Genomic DNA, 20,405 nt, shown 5'->3' on the forward strand with positions numbered 1-20,405 from the left:
ATAGGTTGTCATGCACGATCTCTTCTGTGTACATGATCTGTGTAACTTGTGCAAATTGTTTTTCATTCTCGCAAGGAACCATCGAGAGAGAAAAAAACTCAGCAATGAAATTATAAGGAACTTTCTACCTTGGAACATGACTATCCAGAATGTACCAGAGCGATCTAAAATACTGGAACATATCTGGAATGAAGTGGCATCTAATAGAACGTGGAGTAACTAGTCCCGAGCACATATGCGCTCGATATCTGCAGCGTCGGTGTGCTTCTGGATCTGGGCCATTTCTTTATTTGCGTGGTCGTGGGCTGCCAGAAATTGGGCACTGTTTGCAAATACGTACGCCACAGGGGTAGGTGGTGGGCCACGGAGATGGAATAGAATGGCTAGTTTTAACACAAAGGTGAACGGCCGCGAGGTGAGCCGTGGATCAGAATCGCGGCTCCCCGTCTGATCCGTTCGCTTTCCGTCTGAGACGAATTGAATGCAGGGGCGAGAGTCTTCTTCCCCAAGGGTCATTTGGTAGCTGATGAGGAGTGCGGGATAGTGGTCTGGACCGCCGGCGGCGGGGCACCGTGAAGCTTCTGATGCAACCGATTGGCTGGTACGTTGATCTTTTGGTTTTGGACGGGCGCATCTCCATTTGTAGAGGGCCGGCTTGGTTGACTAAGAGGATCCCTTTCTCCCGCATTGCTTGAGGAGGTGGGGGAGAGTTTGGTCCCCGCCCCTGTGCGTGCGAAAGGCCAAGTTGTGGCAGGGCCAACGGCGCCGCGGCAGACAGCGGTGAAGAGCAGATCTTCGCGGCGGAGGGAAGGGAGAGGTCACCGCCGACATCGGAGCTGTCAACAGAGAGGATGGATCCTCAGGCGCCCGGATGGAACCAGAGGTTAGTGAACAAACAACTTTACCCCATCGAACATGCAGCGATTTCTGAATAAAATAGTTGGCATGACTGAAGAAATAGTACAGTTAGAGCCTGTAGGATTCATTCGCAGTCTGCTTGCTCAATTCAGAGAGGTCATGCTTGGAGTGCCTTACTGCAGTAACTAGCAGGAAGGCCAGCCACTGAGTAAACTGGAAAGCTGTACTGACTTTCAGCAAGATCATGCGATTATCTTAGTATGCTTCTGCTGCTGTACTGACTGGAGTAAGAAATACAGTCTGCCAAAGTATGGATGTGGGCAAAAATGGAACCCGGTGGATAGATAGTTCCCTAGAAAATCCGTTGAAATGTGAATCTAGAAGTGCTGCTGATTGTAGAGATTGAATCTTCGAATATGTGAATCTAGAAGTACCGCTGATTGTAAAGATTGAATCTTCGAATCTATGAACCTAGGAATATATGAACTGAAAGACTGAATCTATGAATTTGCGAAACAGAATGCAGCAGACGCAATGTAAATGTAGGTACACACGACGCACCTGGAAAGCCAGCGATAGCTGGTCCGGCAAGAACGGTCCAGCGGTTCCCTACTCCGTGGATCTAGAGCTTGCTGCGTATTCAGTAGTATTTTCCTTGCTTATTTCCAATGTGCACAATGCTCATCCTCTCAAACTATGTGTAAATCTGACTAAGTTTGCTTATTTCCTTCTTGCTTACCGTGTTAAATGGCAAAAGCACATTGGAGCCTCCTCACGGTGCATTTTCAGTAGTATTTTCCTTCTTGCTTATTTCCAATGTGCTTTTGCCATTTAACACGGTAATGCATTTCAGGATAGGAAGAAGATTATCAAAAGCTTGAAGGGGAAGAGTATGAAGATCACTCTCAGTGAGTATGTATGCCTTGTAAGTGATGTCTATATATGTAATATATTTTAGTGTTTAAATAGGATCGTACTGTGTGAATTCTATACTCTCACCTATACAAACATTCTTCCAGTGCACACAAACTTTGGATGCAATTAATCATCAACTGAATTTACATGTATTTTTTTCCTCCAGTTTGTTGTTTGTCTTCTATCCATTGTTGATAACGCAAAACTTGTTACTGAGGTTAGCCAGCACCAATCGTTTGCTTGAACCAGCTGTTATGCTTATAGCTTACTTATAAGTTGATTGAACCTTTTATCTGGGAGCTTCACTGACAGGATCCATGTACTTCAGGACTGGTCAATTCCCATGTCTTTGCAAATTTTGTTTTCACTTTTTCATGATTTATAATTTAATTTGGTTTAGAAAGCATGGTTGAGATGCAGCCTATTAACAGTAGAGGGTCGTGGTCTACGTAAAGGATTACTAGGATGGCGAGCCCACGATGGCGCTGATGATCAGCTGATCAAGCAGGTGATGATGAAGGCGTGGGTCTACTCAGTGGGGGCAGCGGAGGGCGCGGACAGTAATAACAGTTGGGGGCAGCGGAGAGTTGTCTGTAATGCATTTCCCATGCCATCAGGCTGTATCTTTGTTTTTCTTCTTTCTTGTAGTACTATAAATACAAATGTATGAGTAGATCTGAACTTATAATTTCTCTGTAACACATGCCTAAGCTTCCTAGAAATGCTCACGTACAGAACAGAGACCAAACAAGCCAACTGAATTAGCGGTGGCAAACAGGCACCGCACAGTCGTGTCTCGGGAGGGCGCTGAACCCATTACATTCAGAGATGCTGGCTGCTGAAGCTGCACTTCACTTGGCGTCAGATTTAGGAATGGGCAAGGTCTACATGGAAACTGATGCTCTGTTGCTGAAGGAAGCGCTAGATGATACTGGCATTCATCTCTCGTGCCTTGGTGTTGTGGCGGACCGCTTAAAAACTTTTATCATGTGTAATTTCATTGAGTGGCAAGATTGTGCACTGCTCTAGAATATGTAATCAGGCAGCGCACACCCTTGCGACAAAGGGCTCGCTGATGGCCTGGGTGCCGACCTGACCCATGTGGATTCGCTTTGGCTTCACACACTGTTTAATGCAATGCCCCAACCACTGTCATAAAAGGAACAGCTGAATATTATTCAGAGATAACCATGCTTACATACAGTGACCTGACGAAATAGCAGTGGGGATGACGCAAAACAGGTCATTGCTGCTTGGTACAGGGCATGACGGCTTACACAGGTCCGTGCAACAAACTGGAATTAGATAATTAAGCAGTAGACGACTCTCCCTAGTGCAGGACCGTTGTACACGGTACTAACTGCTGCGCTGTAGGAAAATTAAGAACAGCACAGCGATGAAAAGGATCACGTTGGTGCCGGCAAGCAGCACCGTGTTGGCTGCCCGTGGAGCAGCAGTGAGGTGCCGCGCAAGGGGGCGCGGCTGCTGAAGCTGTGGTTGGGCACGTACATGAGCTGGTTGAATCCCCGCCCGGCTGCCGTCCAAGAGATTGTGTTCGCGCCTGGATCTCTGGTGAAGGGAAGTGGATGTATGCACGGCTAGAGGCTGGTGCAGTACCTATGGCTGGGACAAGCCATGGCGACTCAGCCCCGGCAGGTACTTGTAGAAGCGTACCTCGGCTCGGTAGTGAAGGTGACCACCTTGTCGCCGCAGGTGGGGCAAGGAATCAGTGGCAGTTTATCGTCGGGCTGCGACGACGAAGAGGAGGTAGTTATCGTCTCCGGATCTGGTTCTTACCGGCGAGATTGAAGAAAGATAAGTGTAGGGATTGGGAGGGGAACGAGACTTCCGGCGAAGGGATGGATCCGTTGGCTGGAGTGCGCAATGAATGAGCCGGTCGGTTGACCGCCGTTTGTGGCGTAACCGCTGAGCCGTGGCCCACGACGGGCGCACCGTGAGCTGCCTCGCGGAGGGATGACGAATGTCGCATTAAAGGAGGTAGGTGAGTGGGCCATGGGAGGCGCATATACAACTTCGAATACAGATGAATATACATTGGACGGTGCGAATCTTAGCGGGAGCTGATGGCTAAGATACAGAGCTCATCTGAGCTCGAGCTCAGAATAGCATTTTCGCATCTAATAACCCATGGGACAGAAGTACTTGCATTTTTCAAGTGCCGAATAAGAAATGACTCTTTTTCATGGCTTTTGGCTTTTTAGCGCTTTTTCCATGGCTTGTGGAAGAAAAGAAAATACACGGGTGGGCCGTGTGCTATGTTGGGCTGAGTCGCCATGTTGTTCGAAGGTTGCGGCTTGCGGGCTGAGCCCATAGTCGTAGCCGTGGGCGCAGAAAATACATGTGCTGCAGTCAGGGGAGCTTGAAATGGTGAAACAGAAAGAGCCTTTGCCGAACCTGATTCTTAGTGAAAAACGAAAACATAATTGGAGACCATATATGACACTGCAAGTAATTCCAACCGTGCAAACCTCTCAATCAGATCTGCTGATTTTGGGGTGAACAGACGTACCCTTTGGGGTAGCCGGTTACGTGTTTATATATACGGGAAGAGCCCCCGTGGTGGCGTATACAAAGAGGATACGTATTGGGGTAGAGTACTACTCTATACCCAATACATATAGTACAATAACTCTACCCCCCCCCCCCCTAATCTAGACCTGGGAGAGGTTCAGATTACGTTTAAACTCATCTAATTTTTTTACACATAATGTTTTTGTGAAACCATCTGCAATCTGATCCTTGCTTGATATGAACCTGACATCAAGTTGCTTGCGAGCAACCCGTTCGCGAACAAAGCAGAAGTCTATCTCAATGTGTTTTGTACGGGCATGAAAAACTGGATTGGCAGACAGGTAGGTAGCACCAAGATTATCACACCATAGGCATGGTTTCACCTGAAGGGAAACACCAAGTTCACGAACTAGTGCTTCAACCCAAATAAGCTCAGCAGTGGCATTTGCAAGAGCTTTATATTCAGCCTCTGTACTTGACCTGGACACAGTAGGCTGTTTTCTGGCACTCCAAGAAACAAGATTGGGCCCAAAAAATATAGCAAATCCACCAGTAGAGCGTCTATCATCCAGATCACCTGCCCAATCTGCATCGGAATAGGCACTGAGAAGGGTGGAGCTGGACCGCTGGAAAGTAAGACCAACCTTACTTGTGCCCTGAATATACCTCAAAATGCGTTTAACAGCAGTCCAATGTGCAGTAGTAGGAGCACGAAGAAACTGACAGACCTTATTAACTGAAAAAGAAAGATCAGGGCGAGTCAGTGTCAGATACTGGAGTCCCCCAACAATGCTTCTATAATGTGTAACATACTCAGATCCAAGAGGAGATCCATCTGTCAAGCGTAATGTTTCTGTAGTGGAGAGGGGTGTTGGACATGGCGTGCAAGAACGCATACCAACACGAGCCAGTAAGTCTGTAGCATATTTTTCCTGACTTAAAAGCAGCCCATTGGACTGTTTGTGAACCTCAATACCTAGAAAATAATGAAGATCGCCAAGATCCTTGAGAGCAAAATCCGAACTTAAGTGATGAAGGAGAGCTGATATAGCCGAATCAGAGGAGCTTGCAACAATGATGTCATCAACATAAATTAAGAGGAACATAGTGAGTCCTGGCTTATCAAAAAGGAACAATGAAGTATCAGCTTTGGATGGAAGAAAACCCAGTGTGTGTAACTTGGAACTCAGGCGAGAGTACCAAGCTCGAGGAGCTTGTTTCAGACCATATAATGCTTTATCAAGTCTGCAAATATAATTTGGATTAGCGGAAGACTGAAAACCTGGTGGTTGTTTCATGTAAACCTCCTCTTCCAGAACACCATGTAAAAACGCGTTCTTCACATCTAGTTGCCTTAAACTCCAGCCTCGAGAAACTGATATTGCAAGAACAATCCTGATAGTGGCAGCCTTAACAACAGGACTGAAAGTATCCTCGTAGTCAATACCATATCTCTGTTTGAATCCTTTTGCAACAAAACGTGCTTTGTACCTGTCCACAGTGCCATCAGCATGTTTCTTGATGCGATAAACCCATTTGCAATCAATGATATTTTTAGTGGAACTAGGAGGCACTAAATGCCAGGTTTTGTTAGCAACAAGAGCATCATATTCATCTTGCATAGCATGTTTCCAGTTTGGATCAGTAAGAGCCTCAGAAAGATTCTTGGGTTCTCCTGTCGCTGTTAGAAGGGCATACCTAACAGTACCATCGGTATATAGTTTCGGTTTTCGAATACCTTTTTGCAGCCTAGTTTGAACTCCAACAACAGGAGGTGGTGCAGGAGTGGAAGGCACAAAAGATCCTGAAGAGTCAGCAGAATCCCTATTCACAGAAGATCTAGCCGGATCCGCTGCACCCCATCGCTCCAGATCCGAGAGATCTCCCTCGCGGTCGGTGCTCCAGCGCCCTTGTTGGCCGCCCGCTCTGTCGCGCGGGGCGGGGCGTTCAAGCTGGGTCCCGCCCCTGTCGTCTGGTCGGCCACCGGCCCATCCATCGCGCGCGTGGCGCTCGGTGAGCCGCACCGGGCCGTGGTGGCGCGGCTGGAGGGCCCCACTGTTGGGGATCGTAGCAGAAATTTAAAATTTTCTACGCATCACCAAGATCAATCTATGGAGTCATCTAGCAACGAGGGAGAGGAGTGCATCTACATACCCTTGTAGATCGCGAGCGGAAGCGTTCAAGTGAACGGGGTTGATGGAGTCGTACTCGTCGTGATCCAAATCACCGATGACCGAGCGCCGAACGGACGGCACCTCCGCGTTCAACACACGTACGGAGCAGCGACGCCTCCTCCTTCTTGATCCAGCAAGGGGGAAGGAGAGGTTGATGGAGATCCAGCAGCACGACGGCGTGGTGGTGGAAGTAGCGGGATTCCGACAGGGCTTCGCCAAGCGCTACGGGAGGAGGGAGATGTGTCACGGGAAGGAGAGGGATGCGCCAGGGGCTGTGGTGCGGCTGCCCTCCCTCCCCCCCCCCCCACTATATATAGGGCCCCTGGGGGGCGCCGGCCCTGGGAGATGCAATCTCCAAGGGGGGCGGCGGCCAAGGGGGGTGGCTTCCCCCCCAAGCCAAGTGGGGTGCCCCCCATCCCTAGGGTTTCCAACCCTAGGCGCAGGGGGAGGCCCAAGGGGGGCGCACCAGCCCACCAGGGGCTGGTTCCCCTCCCACTTCAGCCCATGGGGCCCTCCGGGATAGGTGGCCCCACCCGGTGGACCCCCGGGACCCTTCCGGTGGTCCCGGTACAATACCGGTGACCCCCGAAACTTTCCCGGTGGCCGAAACTGAACTTCCTATATATAATTCTTCACCTCCGGACCATTCCGGAACTCCTCGTGACGTCCGGGATCTCATCCGGGACTCCGAACAACTTTCGGGTTACCGCATACTAATATCTCTACAACCCTAGCGTCACCGAACCTTAAGTGTGTAGACCCTATGGGTTCGGGAGACATGCAGACATGACCGAGACGACTCTCCGGTCAATAACCAACAGCGGGATCTGGATACCCATGTTGGCTCCCACATGTTCCTCGATGATCTCATCGGATGAACCACGATGTCGAGGATTCAATCAATCCCGTATATAATTCCCTTTCTCAATCGGTACGTTACTTGCCCGAGATTCGATCGTCGGTATCCCAATACCTTGTTCAATCTCGTTACCGGCAAGTCACTTTACTCGTACCGTAATGCATGATCCCGTGACCAACCACTTGGTCACTTTGAGCTCATTATGATGATGCATTACCGAGTGGGCCCAGAGATACCTCTCCGTCATACGGAGTGACAAATCCCAGTCTCGATCCGTGTCAACCCAACAGACACTTTCAGAGATACATGTAGTGTACCTTTATAGTCACCCAGTTACGTTGTGACGTTTGGTACACCCAAAGCACTCCTACGGCATCCGGGAGTTACACGATCTCGTGGTCTAAGGAAATGATACTTGACATTGGAAAAGCTCTAGCAAACGAACTACATGATCTTTGTGCTATGCTTAGGATTGGGTCTTGTCCATCACATCATTCTCCTAATGATGTGATCCCGTTATCAATGACATCCAATGTTCATAGTCAGGAAACCATGACTATCTGTTGATCAACGAGCTAGTCAACTAGAGGCTCACTAGGGACATGTTGTGGTCTATGTATTCACACATGCATTACGATTTCCGGATAACACAATTATAGCATGAACAATAGACAATTATCATGAACAAGGAAATATAATAATAACCATTTTATTATTGCCTCTAGGGCATATTTCCAACACCCACGCTGATGGGGCTGTCGGCTGCTGGCGCATGCAACGCGCCGAGATCCTCCTGGGATTGCGCGCCTGACGTACTGACGAGGGGAGTGTTGTTGCTGCAATCTGCCTGCATGGATCCCAGAGGAGAATCTGAACCAAAATCAGCCTCGGGATTGCTCATATCTCCTGTTACACATGTTGTCCTGTTCTCCTGCTGTGTAGCGTTATTTGATGTGCTATGTGATGCATTTTCCTCAGAATTTTGACCAGATGCTTGAGCTGAAACAACCGGGGTTTCGTTGACAGCAACCTGAGGAGGATTAACAGCAGGAACAAGACGCAAATAATGATCATTAGTATGCACACCCCTATCCATACATGCCGAAGATGAGTTATCCTGTGGAAGAAGAAGAATTTCTTCACGGAGACGTCGACCAGCATTAGGATTAAGAGAAGCAAATGGGAAAACATTCTCATCAAAGACAGCATCTCGAGAAACATAGACACGACCGGTGGTCACATCAAGGCATTTAACACCTTTGTGACGAGGACTATATCCAAGAAAAACACACCGTTTGGATCGGAAAGAGAGTTTATGTTTGTTATATGGACGAAGGTTGGGCCAGCAAGCACAACCAAAGATACGGAGAGGCTCATAATTGGGTGTGATTTGGAGAAGTTTTTCACTGGGAGTGCCAAAATTGAGGACTTTGGTAGGAAGCATGTTTATAAGAAAGGTAGCTGTGATGAAGGCATCATCCCAAAACTTGAGAGGCATAGAAGCGTTGGCAAGTAGAGCAAGGCCTACTTCAACAATGTGACGGTGTTTGCGTTCAGCAGAACCGTTTTGTTGATGAGCATGGGGACATGACACATGATGAACAATGCCTATACGTTGAAAGAAACTGTTCAATTTTTCATATTCACCACCCCAGTCAGTTTGCATGGTGAAAATTTTGCGACCAAATTGGCGCTCAACATACTGTTGAAAATCAAGAAAAACTTGATACACTTCGGAGGGTTTCTTAAGTAAATAAATCCAGGTAAACTTGCTAAAATCATCAATGAAGCTTACATAGTATGCATGTTTGCTTACAGAGAGAGGAGCTGGACCCCATACATCAGAAAAATATTCACTACCGATGCAGCCAGCGAATTCATGCTCGTGTGGCCGAGAGAGTCGCCATAGCCGGCCGGCCGGGTTCAGGCTCTGACAGGCGCAGCAAAAGGCCAACAACCATGGTAGCTATGGACCCATCGACGTCCATCAGGATTCAGGACACTTCCAAGTAGGGACGCGCGTGCTAACAGGCTCCACACCCAGTGCACGACAATCTCGGGCCATCTCATGCGCTAACCCTCGCTTGATCCAACGCGCCCATTGTTAATCCGGCCAGCACGATGGTGCATGGACATATCTTTGACCGGGGGATATCGTCTAGAGTAGCTGAGAGAAAAACAAACGGACATTAGGGCATAATTTACTGCCTACTAGGCCAAGAATCTTGACTGTTAAGTAACATGGCCCCTGCCTGGGTAACTACAAAGCTTTACGTTAGTTTTAGTTAATCAGGCACGTACTCTACTCTAATCAATCAGCCTCGCCACCGGAACATGCAGATGCAGATCGCACTGCAAGAAAAATATGTCGATGGCCGAGCAATGATCTCAACCAGTGGAACCCGAGCACGACAAATCGTAGTTTCTTCTCGAAATGTTGTGGTTCGGAGATACGGAGTATGTTTTGTTTGAGTCCGATCACGCTCCATGAATACACGATGATGCATTGCAACTTTGCAAGTACTGAGATCCGCCTCATGTCCCATGGGTTTGTCGCTAAGAAAAAAAAAACTCCGCCCAATAATTGTTGACATTTTGCTTTCAAGAAAAATGAATGGGAGTAGATGAAGGGGCATATTCATGCCAATAATTACTTGAAGTATTATCCAAATACAGGCATTTTTTGTCCATTATACACAATTGGTAGCGCACATTGGCACCGACATGACAAAATTGGTTGCGTAAGAGCATCTACAACCGGAGCCTTCATATCCGTCCCAAACGTCCGGGCGGCCTATTCGGTCACTGTCCAAACAAAAAACAACCACCCAACCGGACCTGGCAAATCCGACCCAAATGCCCGGGCTGCCGGCACTCCCCATACCCGACCCATATCTGAGGCGGATATGGGGACGCCTAGACGTGCTCGCCATGTAGGACTGACTGCAAGGGCCAGCACCCATTCGCTTGAAGATGTCCCTCCTCCTTGTCCGGCCAGTCCTGTTCCTTCTCTCTTTCGCCCTCGTCCGCATAGCCGCCACCGGAGTTCTACCACCACCGTTGCTCCACTGTCGTCTCCAACCCACAGCTTGTTCATCACCGAAGGATCCAACCCACATTGCCACCGACCGTGCTGCAACTAGTCAAGGTCGCCGCCACCGAACGCCGCCCGGTACGTCCAACTCCCCCGGATATACACCTCGCGGTCTATGTGTTTGATGAAATGTCTGAGCGTTTTTTTATTCTTTTGGCCATTTCTAGGTCACCGATGGATTCATCGTGGAATGATGGCTATGAAAACACGGACCTCGACGAATTCATATTCAACGAGTTCATAGATTCGTTGGAATCGGACGATGAAGATGCTAAAATGCTGATGTTGATGAGCATCCAGGAGAAAGTGGAGAAGGCAAAGGAGCACATACTAAACTAAGGGTTTCATAAAGGGTCGGAGAGTTATTCCTGGGATAGGATTGTCGGTGCAGGACTACTTCAAAATGGAACCAACATACCACGAAGGTTTCTTTTGACTTCCCTTCCAGATGAGCAGAGATTTGCTGTTGCGCGTAGTGACTGTCGTGGAGAAGGTTGATGACAACTTCAAGCTAGGGAGGGATTGTTGTGGACAACTTTCTTTCTCTTCTCTGTAGGAATGCACGGCTACTCTCAGGATGCTTGCTTACGCTAAGGCTGCAAATTGATACTAAATTCTGGATGGGAGAGACCACGGTCCTGAACACCACAGTGCAATTTACACGCAATGTGGTGAAGGTGTTTGCACCATAGTACCTGAGAGAGCCAACTGTGGAGGACACAAAAAAATTGTTGGCAATTGGAGCATGATTCCCAGTTATGTTGGGTTCAGTTGACTGCATGTACTGGCAATGGAAGAACTGCCCAAAAAGATTTGTGTGGGCAATACCAAGGTCACGTCAAAGAAGCCACCATCATAACTGAATAGGTGGCATTGAAGGACTTGTGGAATTGGCATGATTTCTTTTTCATGCTGGTTTGTGCAGTGACATCAATGTGCTCCAACGATCTCCTTTGTTCAAGAGACTTTGTGATGGAGAAGCTCCGGCGTGCAACTACACTGTCAACAGGCACAACCAGAACATGGGATACTACCTTGTTGATGGTATCTATTCTCAATAAGCGCCGTTTATGAAGACCATATCCGATCCCATGGAAACAAACAATGCCACTTTGCAACAATGCAAGAGACAACTAAGAATGATGTGGAGAGGCATTCAGAATGCTTCAAGCTTATCGGGTTATTGTTTGTGGAGCTGCAATGTTGTGCTAAGCGGAGACACTTTGGCAGCTCATGACATGTTGCGTAATCTTGCAGAACATGATTGTCGAGGATGAGGTGAAGGGGCAGCCAGCACACATGATTTTGAGAAGCCCGGTAATTAGATCCGCCTCCCGGAACAAAAGGCGGAGCATATTACAAACTTTCTGGAGATGCATCGACAACAACGATATCAACAAGTGCATATGCAACTTCTGAATGATCTTATGGATCCATGCTAAAAATCATAGTTTTAAATAGCCGGCTATAACTCAACTATAGCATTTTCAGCAGGGTGCCGCTAAATGGTCGCCTTCACAAATAGCCCACTATAGCTGATTTGGAGGCCCGCGGCTATTTTTCATAGCCCGCTATTTAAAACATTGAAAAATCAGTAAGCTTTGCTTTTAGTTTTTCAATTATGCACTATGAACAATTTTTACGTTTGCACTATATTACGATTATGCATTCTTAACTACGATCCACGTTCAAGTGTTTGTATGTATTTGATGTTTCGAAAGTAGAGGTTGTGGTTAGGCTCATTTAAGGTTCGGTCGGTCACTGTCAGTAGACGCGACGTATATTGGGCCGGCATCGAATTAGGCAACTCTGGTCGTAGATGCTCTAACTTGTACTCCCTCCGTCCGAAAAAACTTGTCCCTCAAATAGATGTATCTAGCACAAATGAGGGACAAGCTTTTTCGGACGGAGGGAGTATATTGCTCCGCCAGGCTGAAACTAAGCCAACTAAAAGAAATGCTGAAACTAGCGAATGCGAACGTACGTTGGTTGCCTACTGGTAGCAACACGCCAGACGTGTGATTCGAAGGAATCCGAGACCGCAGCTAGAGATCTCCCTGCAAGCACCAAAACAGCGCCATCGGAACCCGAATCCCACACACGATTGTTTTCTCAGTCACACCCCACGCACGCACGCAAGCTCCTTCGATCCGAAGACACGCTACTGCAGAGAGAAACACGCCTCGCCGTGGCGCGCGCGCACGACGGCGCATTCCCAGGGACAGAAAAGAACAAGCCCCCCGCCTTCCAATTCCGTCCGCATCGGCCGCGCCGAGGCGGCGGGGGAGGCACGTACCCCTCCCCTGTCCGCATGGCCGGTGCGTGCGCGCACCGGAGATCGCCCGAGGTTTTCTGTACGTCCTCCATGGCCGGGACCAGGGCATCGGTGCAAGCGCGCGCGCGGGGGCGACAGGCCGCGGATTAAGAAACGGGAAAGCGCACACACAGCAGTTTGATATTGGGCGCGTCAGACGGTGCCGGGTTTGAATATGCGGCAGCTCCCTTTGACCAGCATCGCTAGCTGTGTGCGGTGGAGCTGAGCTGATCAGTGTGGTGTGGATGGATCTAATCTGCCTCCTTGGCATATATAAAACCCCTGCACTGTCACCTAAACCTCTCCTTTCCCCTCTGCTCGTCCGGTTCAGAGGTGCCAGCAGGTAGCTCTTTGTTGCCAAGTAGAGGAGACCATGAGGCGCGCAGGGAGCCTTCTTCTCCTGCTGCTTCTGCTCTCCCTGTCTGCCTCCACCGCCGAAGCAAACAACAAGGTCGGTACTACGCAGTAATTTCGCAATAACTTCTTGTCCACGGCACGCTCACACTGCGTGCAGGTGGCGCTGTCAGTGGCAGTGAATGCCAGCAATGGCGGAGTAGTGCTGATACCTTGCTTCTCGGTCGTGAAAATGCAGGGGAGCTTCGGCGACGACGCGGCACCCTTGACCGGCCGGAGATGGCACCTGAGAGGACGGCGGGCAATGGCGGACCGAGGGCACGGAGAGGCGAGGAGGGATGAGGCCGTGGGAGCCAGGAACACAGGTGCAAACCCTGCCCGTGCCCGCGGAGGGAAGAAAACCGTAGAGGTCACCGTTGTCGGGTTAGGCGGTGAACGTGCCGGGCAAAGGAGGAGTGGCGGCGGCAGGCGCGAATTTGACGGCCAAGTGCCGCTCCATTCCGATTACCGCACTCCCAGAGTTCATCCGCCAAAGAATAACTGAGGCGCGGCAAAAAGGCAAAGGCTTCTTCTTGGTTCTTGCCACTGATTGATTGCTGCTAGTGGTACAGTAGTGGTAGTTCTATTTTTTCACTCCTGAAGTAAAAAGTACAGTGCCAGTGCTCCTCGTCAGTTAAACAAGCTGGTGTTCTTTACTTGTGCTGTTAAGATTCTTGTCAAATCTGCCACTCCAGCACCCAAACTTGAACCTGTAATTAGTGTACTGCAAATGGGCCGCGTAGAGAAGGGCAATTAGTTAGCTGTACTGTTTTTTGTCTGACAGTGAACCACTGGACCCTGAATGATGAACTGATACGTGCCATTTCTGTTGTTGCAGGAGCAAATCAAGAAGCAGGTCATGGGTCTGCTGAATTTGTACATGATGAGGCAAGTGCAGCAGCCGCACGCTTTACATGATTCAGCATCACAGGCATTATTTGCACGGCACATGGCTGGCCGCTGGCCACATCACAATCGACATACAACTTCGATTCCTACCATGTACTGATGGTCGCGCTTTCATTTCCAGGGAGCAACCGGCCATCGTCATAACCACGGCGGCGACGCGGCCGCCATGGCGTCAGACATGCTGAGGATGGACTACTCCGTCTCCGTGGACGTCCACAGCCGGCGGCCCATCAACAACGACGCTCCGTTGTATGAGCTCGCGGACGAGAAGCCTTAGCTAGATGCCGGTCCACACGCGTGAGAAGATGCGACTCCTATTGATATAGACACAGATGGTGTTAGGCTAGCTAGCACATGGTTAGCTTAGCTAAGTAGGGAGGGACCCTCCGGGCCGCACGTAGAGCCCATTTCTGAACCTCGATCGATCAATGGAACGGATCGATCGAGGTGAGTTGGATGAGCAGTTTTGGTTGCGCCGTGCTTGGAGGGGTAGTGACGTCTGTAATCTGTCAGCAGCAGCATCTCTGAAGCTGCAGAGAATAGAACTCATGATGCTACTTCAGGTTTCAGCACGTGGCTGTGGCAAGCAGTATGCGCTCTCCTTCCTCGCCGTAAAGAAATAAATGCTTTGCGGGTTCAGAGTTGAGACCAAGGTGGTCAGCCCATCGCAGCTGTTACACGTATCCGAGCTCCGATCATCATAGTTGCTTCCATCTCAGGGCTCAGATCCTTCCAGACCCAACGAAAAGAGGAAGCTAGCATGCCTGCCTGCCTTGCCTTGCCGTAGCAGCCAGCCAGCGTGCCCGCATCTGCGCTCTCGGCCGGCCAATAGCAGCCGTGGCGAACCGGACCACGCCAACCCCCCATGCCGCCGCCGCGCCGTGACAGCGACAGGGCCGGCCAATAATAGAGGAACGGGGCGATCGGAGTAGACGATCGCACGGCAGCGAAGCATTGGGAGGCAGCCACATCAGGGTGGTGAGAGCGAGACGCCGGGACACCTGTTGCTGTTATCCTGTATACCTGGACCGAGCGACGGACGTCGTCTTCTGCACGACTGCACGCACGACCATGCTCGCTTGAAGTTTTCTGATCCAGTACGTGATGGGCTTGGACTTCTTCCGTCTAGTTTTTATCTGTAGTTCACAGTCCAGATGCAGGAAAGCGACCTCCACTGAAGAGGACGGTCTCACTCTGCCGTGTGACACGGACCGGCCACCTAACCTGACGAGAAAAGAAGGACTCGGAGAAGTCACTTCAGGTGTAGAAAACACCAGACTGACGACACTCCCAGGGTCCAGTCCAAACTTCCCTAGTGCATACGTCGCGGGCAGGGTACAGGGTCAATAGATTTGTGCTTCCGTTACCAGACATGTCGACATCTGGTCATCTGAGGGAAGTCGTCAGTCCGCACTGACGGTGGAACCAGCCAACCCGCAAGTTTCTACGGCACATGGCACGGGGCCCCTTGACACTACCCGAACCAAGTTCCAGACCATTCGCTCGTATCACATCAACGTACTATCCCACGTTCTCATAACGACTCACGCATCAAAAGCGCCAAAGCAGAGAAGTAGACACGCAGATGTAAACAGGTGACAATATATGTGCACATGCGTAGCAACATCCAGGTGCATATTCATAATACTATATTATTATTATGGTAAGCGTCTCGGAAATGGTACAGTGGCAAAGCCGAAACAGCGGCGGCGCCGACAACACTCAACACGACCACCGCCGGGCACCACCAGCCGTGATGGAGCCCGGCGTTGCGAGGTAGGAGGAGTACTTCGTATATATACAGACGAAAGAAAGAACAAACCATTCCATATGTCAAAAACTAAAGCTATGCACAGACACGAAGACACATCACTCTGCGGGAAGATCGCATGTCAAGGGGACGGTCTTTATTTTTATCGAACCACCTCTATCTTCTCCTCTCCACGATCCGTAGTCCAAACACACACCTACAGGCGCATAGCATAGGGCTGCTTCCGGCTGCCGCGAAGAAAACACCTGCACACCTGGGTTGCATCTACATTACCTTTGGGTACGAACTGCTACCTTCAAAACTGGCACGAAGTTCCCAGCCTCTGCAGCGGGCGCGGGCCGGCGCCAGCCGCGTGCTTCCGTGCCTGGAAGGCGCTCGGGAGGAGCTCCTGGAACTTGTCGAGGAACGCAGTCCACTCCTCGGAGCCCATGTCCGACAGCTTCACAAAACTGGCGCTGGGAGGGAGCATCTCATTCGCGCTCCTGCTTCCAGACTGATACATACTACCTTCGCCACTATAGTTAGTTTTAGCAGCCACCTTGCTCTTCGTCTTCGGAATGCCTCCGTGGTAGGGCTTAGCTTTCCCATGGAAACCAAACCCCTTCAGCAACGCGGACAGCTTTGAGACGGGAGGGACCAGCTTAGGAAACATACCGTTCAAGGGGTCGGAGTCATCCTTGACCATCTCCTTCTCATCATCCTCCTCCTCATCACACTCGGCTAGCTTTGACAGTGGATTCCTGTGGCTTGCCTTCATGGGACCAAACCTGCTGAATGAGGGTGATTCAAATGCATCTGAATCATCCTCGCCGTCAAGAGAGAACTGGGTGAAGTCATCATCGTCGTCTTCAACTCCGGCTTCTGGAAGAAATAGCTCTCTGTCCTCGACCCACTTCCTTGCCTCCATGCAAAGAAGCTCAAGCTCACTTGGCTCTTCTTCTTTCCTCCCAGTAAACTGCCTGCTCATCATCTCTCCAATTTCGGACAAGCAGAGGCCAAATGCTGCACCTTCCTTGAGAAATATTGTTGACAGCACCAGCACCCGCAGACATGCCTTGCGGATCATGGGAAGCTCCATCCGTAGCATCTCAGCATCTTTTAAAGGATCCAATTTTGCAATGTATTCAAGTTCCTCCTCAGAGAAAGGGATGGATGCTTGTGGCCAGTGAATCCATTCGAAGTAAGGGTCTTCTAGACACTCGGGCAGACAAAGACCATGATCAATAGGAATGAGTTCGGTCTGCACACCAAAATTGTCAGACCCAGGACCAACTTTCCTGACCAGAAGATTGCCCGAATGCCTGTCCGTGTTGAAGATTCTGATGTCAAGAATGCCGATCCGGTGCACAGCAGATACAGGGAAGCTTGATGTCCCATGGTCGCTGGCATCAAAATCATGAGGGATGAACTGCTGCAATGATGCAATCTTGCTCACAGCCTGTGATTTGTTGTGGAACATCTTATGATTGCAGCCAACAGTGGCATTCACATTGAACACACTGTGTGTGATCTTGACCAGCATGGTTGGAGGAACATTTGCAAAGTTGCCATGGTCAAGGAGGTAAGCAGCAACCTCTCTGAACCCTGTCTCACCAACTCGTACAGACCTTTTGAGGCCTGGCTGTCCAAGGGTCTTCCCTACAAAGCCTTTAGGATTATTTGGAGCAAATGGTTCCTCATCAGTTGGCTTTACAATTGCAACATGATCACCCCAAATGTTCTTGAAGTAGTAGGCACCACCCATCCCACTGTTAACAGCTACTGGGTCAACATCATTCCTTATGGCTTTGACAATATCCTTAGCAAGCTGTTTCATCTGAGGGGAAGGGCTTGAACATCCAAGGATAGCAATGGGTCCACTACGGTCTCGCTGTTGCACGCCGTTTCCAGTAGGAGAGAGACAAGGTGTTGAGCTGCTCCGGTGCATCTGATTCCTTGTGAGGAGCAACGGCGAGTCATTGCGGACATTGCTGAGATCATTGTTCAGAACAAGATCACCAAAGGTCAGTGAGCTCTCCTCTGTGGAAACATTCAAAGCTATCTGCAGCTTTTTTTTCACAGAGTGCGCATTTTCTCCCCTCTCCAGTTCAATGCCCAGGACAGAACCATTATCAGTTTGAACAAAAACTCTCTTCCAGCTCAAAGGTCTCCCCTCAGTTTTGCTACTTGCAGGATAGTCACTGCTGAAACTCCGATCCAGGACTGCAACAGCCATCTGTGTCTGAACAGGACAATCCAAGTCCCTGGACATAGAATGGCTGAGCTGCCTGTCTGCCTTTATCTGCTTCCACCTCTCCTGTAGCCCACCAGAGAAGCAAGAAAACTCGTAGCAAGAGGAAGAAAGAAGACTTCAAACTGATCACTGCAGAGCAATCAATAGTAGGCCATAGATGAAGATGTGTGCACACCCTCTTGCATCAACTGAAAGCACTTTATCTCACAGTTCAGTGGTAGATACCCTGCATAAGAAAGAAAAAATGAACCATGAATAACGTAGGTTTTGCACAAGATAAGCTTTCTAGATATAAATTTTTAGACATGTAGAACCAGGAAATTTTTTGGAAGTACAGCAGACATATATCCTGATGAGAAGGACGTAGAAGCAAAACAGAAGGACATCTTATTATACGGTAATGGCATGAGTTTCTACAAATTTTCGAGTTAAACAGTCTAGCAGACCATGAAATAGCCTGAAGTTGCTGCCACAAGACAAAGCCTCTTTGGATCTTCTTGTTTGCTCATTTCAGTATTTCTGTTCTTTTAGCAAGTCTTGCACCATAGCAAGCAATAGCCGATAGCATGGCTTCATAAAATTCTTAATGGTACTAAGATAATACACCCAGGGTAGTTGTTAAGCATATTAAAGTTTAAATACACTTGACAATTCTTCCACCCTTACATCTAGATTCCACATCTTCACTTAATCAATAACCATAAACCCCAGACAGGAATAAATATATTTCGGTCCCATGGTGACAGTAGGCTTTAGATCTCAACTTCATTCATACAGTATCATCATTTGATACAAATATCTAGAATTTCAGACATAAGCATGCATACAACTCACAAATAGAAGGTTAGCTCCCACTCTTGGCAGGAATAGAACAATCAAAACTGAAAACAGCTTCTCATGACAACAAACAATCCTTATGATCATGATTCATGGCTGTATATGATAAACTTTTTTTTAGTTCATATAAGAGAGGATATCGCCTTATCCTGAACTAATAAAAAATCACCATAACCATCACTCAGATAGAGGAATAAACAGTAGTAGATCTGCAGGCAGTGGTAGAGAGCAAATAGTTGTTCCTAAACTGATCTCAGTCGGTATAGTTCACTAGCCATAGGTAGATCTAAAATTTCAGAGATTCTTACTGAACTCACAACTATCCCTCACCAAAACATACACAGCAAAACAATCGGTCGTACCCAGATTAAAACAAGTTTGTCAGAATTACACCAGAAAAAGGTCCTCTTCGCTGCATGTATCAAATTGTTCAGATCACCTAGATGGTTTGAGAATACTAGGGAAACGACAAAGCAGGAGCTCGGATAGAACCCCGCAGTACCACACTCACTCCCACCAATTCGACACGATAAAATTCGTGAGTAAACGGCTTAAAAGTACGAACCCGCGCATGGATCCTGCGTGTTCCCAATCGATTAGACGAACCCCCAAATCCCACGCATTTCGACTGAGCAAAACCAACAAAAGTAACAGAGGACGCAGCACCACGCACGCATCACAACCATTCTCAAATCCTCCACAGCTCAGAACCTAAGAGACTGAAACCCTCGGACGATGGCCCGAGAAATCGCGCGCTAAACCGCACACGAGGGCAAAACAAAGGCGAAATCTCTAGCCGATGCGCATTTCCGCAGGAGCTGCACGCATAGCTCCAGTTCGTCCGAGAGACGTCTCGAGTCCGCACTATCCCCGTCGGACTACAGCGTCCATCCCACTGTCCCAGCGCGAGGCGAGGTTGCAGGACTCACCGGCGGGACGGCGGATCTGGGCGCTCGAAGGCGGGGAGCGGGACGGAGCGACACCGCCACCTCCTCCTCGGGCGGCCGGACCAGTCGCCGGCGCAGATCCGACGGCGGGCGGCCGCGCCGTACGGCCTCCTCCTCCTCCTCCCCGCGGTGGCGCGATTCCTTTGTCCTTTTCCGGGTATAATTATTTTTCCTCCTCCTCCTCCTCCGCCTTGCTCAGTGGGTGAGGGTGTGGCTTAACTCGAGGTAGACCAGAGGGACGGGTTAATCTAATACTCCCGTGGTTAAGCCGACCCCCTTCGCGCCTCTCTTATAGCCGGCCGGATTTGCGATTTGACCCCTCCAAAATGGAGGTATTTCCTGGAATGGCTCTCCTGGGGGTCTTGCCTCCTGGGGTCACGACAAGAAATTTTGCCACTTGCACATTGTTGTACTACGTCGTCGCTTTGGATCATTCATGGGGTGAAAGAGGCCTGTGATGTACGTATTTATGAGTTTGTTGGGAGTGTGTATGCGCTGGCTCGTGTGGTCATCTGAACTAGTACGATCCATTTTTGTGTATCGTGTCATAAAAATTTATATGTGGTCCT

The 20,405-nt window shown here is 49.3% G+C and overlaps 2 protein-coding genes and 1 long non-coding RNA gene across 4 annotated transcripts; 2 read left to right on the forward strand and 1 right to left on the reverse strand.

Annotated features, from left to right (window-relative positions):
- The first annotated feature begins 426 nt into the window (after positions 1-426).
- On the forward strand, positions 427-2,879 carry LOC123124956 (uncharacterized). The gene is made up of 3 exons (XR_006461252.1): positions 427-601; positions 700-883; positions 1,712-2,879. It is a non-coding gene; the product is annotated as an uncharacterized lncRNA (long non-coding RNA).
- Positions 2,880-12,560: 9,681 nt separating this feature from the next.
- LOC123124957 (uncharacterized) lies at positions 12,561-14,612 on the forward strand. The gene is made up of 4 exons (XM_044545502.1): positions 12,561-13,197; positions 13,339-13,465; positions 13,978-14,027; positions 14,170-14,612. Exons 1-4 carry the CDS (start codon positions 13,120-13,122, stop codon positions 14,323-14,325), a joined length of 411 nt encoding a protein of 136 aa, XP_044401437.1. The 5' UTR covers positions 12,561-13,119; the 3' UTR covers positions 14,326-14,612.
- Positions 14,613-15,684: 1,072 nt separating this feature from the next.
- Positions 15,685-20,108, reverse strand: LOC123121814 (phosphatidylinositol 4-kinase gamma 5). 2 transcript variants are annotated; one of them, XM_044541879.1, is made up of 3 exons: positions 19,819-20,108; positions 16,474-18,278; positions 15,685-16,398 (listed from the first exon to the last, which is right to left on the reverse strand). In XM_044541879.1, exons 2-3 carry the CDS (start codon positions 18,068-18,070, stop codon positions 16,115-16,117), a joined length of 1,881 nt encoding a protein of 626 aa, XP_044397814.1. In that variant the 5' UTR covers positions 18,071-18,278; positions 19,819-20,108; the 3' UTR covers positions 15,685-16,114. The 2 variants fall into 2 exon arrangements, with proteins under 2 accessions (XP_044397814.1, XP_044397813.1); XM_044541878.1 differs by having other exon boundaries at positions 15,685-18,278.
- Between the last annotated feature and the right edge of the window lie 297 nt (positions 20,109-20,405).

The sequence above is a fragment of the Triticum aestivum genome, chromosome 5D, assembly GCF_018294505.1.
Source record: "Triticum aestivum cultivar Chinese Spring chromosome 5D, IWGSC CS RefSeq v2.1, whole genome shotgun sequence".
Taxonomy (NCBI): domain Eukaryota; kingdom Viridiplantae; phylum Streptophyta; class Magnoliopsida; order Poales; family Poaceae; genus Triticum; species Triticum aestivum.

Coding starts and splice junctions, on each gene's coding strand:
- LOC123124957 (XM_044545502.1), top strand. CDS start 13,120: ATGAGGCGCGCAGGGAGCCTTCTTCTCCTGCTGCTTCTGCTCTCCCTG. Junction 13,466..13,977: donor CGTGGGAGCCAGGAACACAG/GTGCAAACCCTG, acceptor CTGTTGTTGCAG/GAGCAAATCAAGAAGCAGGT. Junction 14,028..14,169: donor CTGAATTTGTACATGATGAG/GCAAGTGCAGCA, acceptor TTTCATTTCCAG/GGAGCAACCGGCCATCGTCA.
- LOC123121814 (XM_044541878.1), bottom strand. CDS start 18,070: ATGTCCAGGGACTTGGATTGTCCTGTTCAGACACAGATGGCTGTTGCA.